This window comes from Triticum aestivum, chromosome 5A (genome assembly GCF_018294505.1).
Source record: "Triticum aestivum cultivar Chinese Spring chromosome 5A, IWGSC CS RefSeq v2.1, whole genome shotgun sequence".
Taxonomy (NCBI): Eukaryota; Viridiplantae; Streptophyta; class Magnoliopsida; order Poales; family Poaceae; genus Triticum; species Triticum aestivum.
The window spans coordinates 495514838-495517970 of record NC_057806.1 but is presented as its reverse complement, the minus strand read 5'-3'; the positions used below and the strand labels follow the sequence as shown (position 1 = coordinate 495517970).

General features: G+C 54.7%; 1 protein-coding gene across 1 annotated transcript; it reads right to left on the bottom strand.

Annotated features, from left to right (window-relative positions):
* Positions 1-626: 626 nt before the first annotated feature.
* Positions 627-2757, bottom strand: LOC123107344 (L-ascorbate oxidase). Its single transcript, XM_044529331.1, has 2 exons — positions 2254-2757; positions 627-2163 (listed from the first exon to the last, which is right to left on the bottom strand). The coding sequence occupies exons 1-2, from the start codon at positions 2617-2619 to the stop codon at positions 817-819; spliced, it is 1713 nt and encodes a 570-aa protein (XP_044385266.1). The 5' UTR covers positions 2620-2757; the 3' UTR covers positions 627-816.
* Positions 2758-3133: the final 376 nt, after the last annotated feature.

Here is a 3133-nt window from a genome sequence, read left to right as displayed (position 1 = left end):
TTTGATGAACTTTAAAAAAACGTGAACTGTTTTTGAAGTTTGTGAACTTTTTCAAAACTGATGAACTTTTTTTAAAATTCGATGAACTTTGTTTTTAAAAATCGATGAACTTTTCTTAAATAGATGAACTTTTATAAAAAAAAATCGTGAACTATGTTACGTTTGTGAACTTTTCTTTCAGAATTCGTGAACACTTTTGAATTTACATTTTTTTTTCTTTTTTTCAAAAGTCAACCTATCTACTAGTCAACCGCGATCAAGCGAACGAAGGTGACATGCGAGAGGAGCGAACGAGGTGATCTGGGACGGCCTGGTTCGCGGGCGCGTAGTCCCCAGTACCTCAAGCCGGCACTGAAGGCGCCCTATAGGGGCTCCCAGATTCCTTTGCCTTAGGCTGGCCATAGTGGGGGTAACATAAGTAGTATCATATACTTGGGACTCGCAAACATGCTTATGTGGCAGGCAATTAAAGAAGAGAGAGATAGTTATAGTAATAACATAGGTAGATACCGTAACATAATAAATGTGATGTTACTATGTGTCATGCATGGCAATAAATGAAACCACCTATGATACTAACCTATGATACTAGTCTAAGTTATTCCCCACTATGACCAGCCTTATCAAAGATTAAATCATTCCTTAACTCCCAAGAACATGAATAAGATTTTTGCTGATGCACCGATGACCTTAACTTATCCAACAAAATAAGCAACCAATCTGGGCCCTAGAAATGCAAAACATTTTGGCCCAAGCCTGCCACTGTTTATTTACAAGGAAAAAGTGCTCTTCATCTACTCTTCATCTTTGATCTGATCAGTGCAGCCCCTTGGATCGTCCGCAGCCCATGATGGACGACGGCAGCCGGCCGACCCTCTCGACGCCCTCCTCGAAGACCACACCCATGCCCATGAACACATGCGCCTCCACGTGGCAGTGGAACAGCCACACCCCCGGGTTGTCCGCCCGGAACCGCACCGCCGTCCACCCATCCGGGTGCAGCGGCACCGTGTTCTTCATGATCGGATCTCTCACGTTGAGCAGCCTCCAGGCGTCCGCGGCCGGGTTGAACTTACCTTCGCCGTGGCCGAGCACCCAGAAGTCGTGCCCATGGAGATGCCACGGGTGCGTCTCGCTCTTGTTGTTGAGCATGTTGGAGTTCTGCAGCACCACGTCCACCACGGAGCCGAGCGCCAGCCGGTACACCGGGCTGCCCACGGTCCCGTTCGTCGGCGCCGGCGCGGAGATGTCGTGGCTCATGTGGTCGTACATGTCGGGCGGCGGGCGTTGCTCGTACGCGTCTTTCATGCCGCGCTTCATCGCCACGAGGTACGGCGTGGCCGGGAACATGAGCGACACGCCATTGATGGTCCACTTGATGTGGCCATCGATCCGGTTCTGGGTGTTGAGGAGGAGCAGCGTGCGGTCGGCCCTCGCCGGCATGGGCTCGACGAAGCGTGGGTGCGCGAAGATGGCCCTGCTCTGCTCCACCCTGATAGCCGTGTTGTTCCATGCCGGGCCAGCCGGTGGCGCCGTGGGCGGAGGCATCCACGGGTTGTTGCCGTTGAAGGCGTAGCTGACGAAGGCCTTGCCGCTGGGTGTCTGGCTGGGGTTGCGGCCGACGACGTGGGACGTAGCCCAGTAGTTTCGCCGCGGGTCCTGGTCGGCCTTGACCAGCACGGAGTACGTCTCGCCGGAGTAGATGAAAAGGCCCCTCGCGGCGAACGGCCGCACGTAGTGCCCGTCGGCCTCCACCACCATCATCGGGTGGCCCTCGATCTCGAAGTAGAGCGAGGAGAGCGAGGTGAGGCTGCCGATGCGGAGGAGGTATGTCTTTCCCGGCACGGCGGTGAAGAGAGTCGGCAGAGCGCAGTCGGGGAGGGAGGCGTTGCACGTTCCACTGGGAGCGAGCGAGCAGTTGAACATTCCTCGGCCGTTGATGAGGAGAGACTGGGGCTCCGTGACGAAGACGAAGGGGTTGGAGGAGAGGCCTGTGGCCTGCTCGTAGACGCTCTTGTGCCACCAGTCGCCGAGGAGGACGGTGTGCTCCTCGTCGTAAGAAAAGGGCTCGACGAAGCCGTCCGGCACGGTGACCACAATCATGCCGTTGAGCCCCGCCACGCGCTGCATCCCATAGTGCGCATGGTACAGGTACGTGCCAGGCTGAAAGAACACAAACACATTCACAGATGAGAATTCAGCGTTGACAAAGTAAAACAACAAATCTTGCAATGTATAGTGTATGTTGCTTACCCTGTCGACGACGAATTTGTAGGTGAATGTTTCGCCGGGCAGGATGGGGCACTGCGTCACGCCGGCGACGCCGTCAGCCCACGGCGTGCCAATCTGGCGGATGCCGTGCCAGTGGATGGCGGTGTTCTCGGTCTCGAGCTTGTTGTGGACGGCGACGACGATGGTGTCGCCCAGCGTGGCGCGGATGGTCGGGCCTGGAGCCTCGCCGTTGACGGTCACGGCGAGCTTCTCGAAGCAGTCGGGGGACTTTAGCTGATACGAGATGTCCCACTCGTAGTAGTGGACCTTGGCCTCCGCCACGGCCACCAGCAGCCAGAAGCAGAGGACGGCGGCGGCAGCGAGCAGTGGCCTCGCCGACGGTAGCATGGTGCCTGCGGTAGACGTGGCACCACCAGAGAGCTCCTTAATGGTACTGACCACTGGCGCTGGCTGTGGATTGAAGCAAGAAGAAGCTAACCGCTGCGCTGCAGTAGCTTGGTTGGCTTGTGTGTCGACGATGTTGCATTGGTGTGTTTTCGTTGCTCGACCAAATGCGTTATATATAGGTTTTATTATTTTGATTGAGCCAATGCGCGGCTAGCGGATGATTGGATCGATTGAACCGTTCAAGCAGAGGCATGTGCATGCACACGGTCATGGTGGGTGGCATTTTCCATTTTTTAATTTGCAAGTAGCTAAAGAGACGACTGGGAATGATTAAACCTTACACGCGTGTTGAATTGACTTAAGAATTAATCAGCAGATTGGCTGTCAAGCCAGCATGTGTGTGTTTAAGACCGGATCAGGTCTTGCATGCATGCAGGCAGGCATGCAGTCGGCGGGCAGTGAAAGGTGCATCCTCCGTTGAGGTGGATTAGAGAGTTGGTCACAAAAGTCTCTG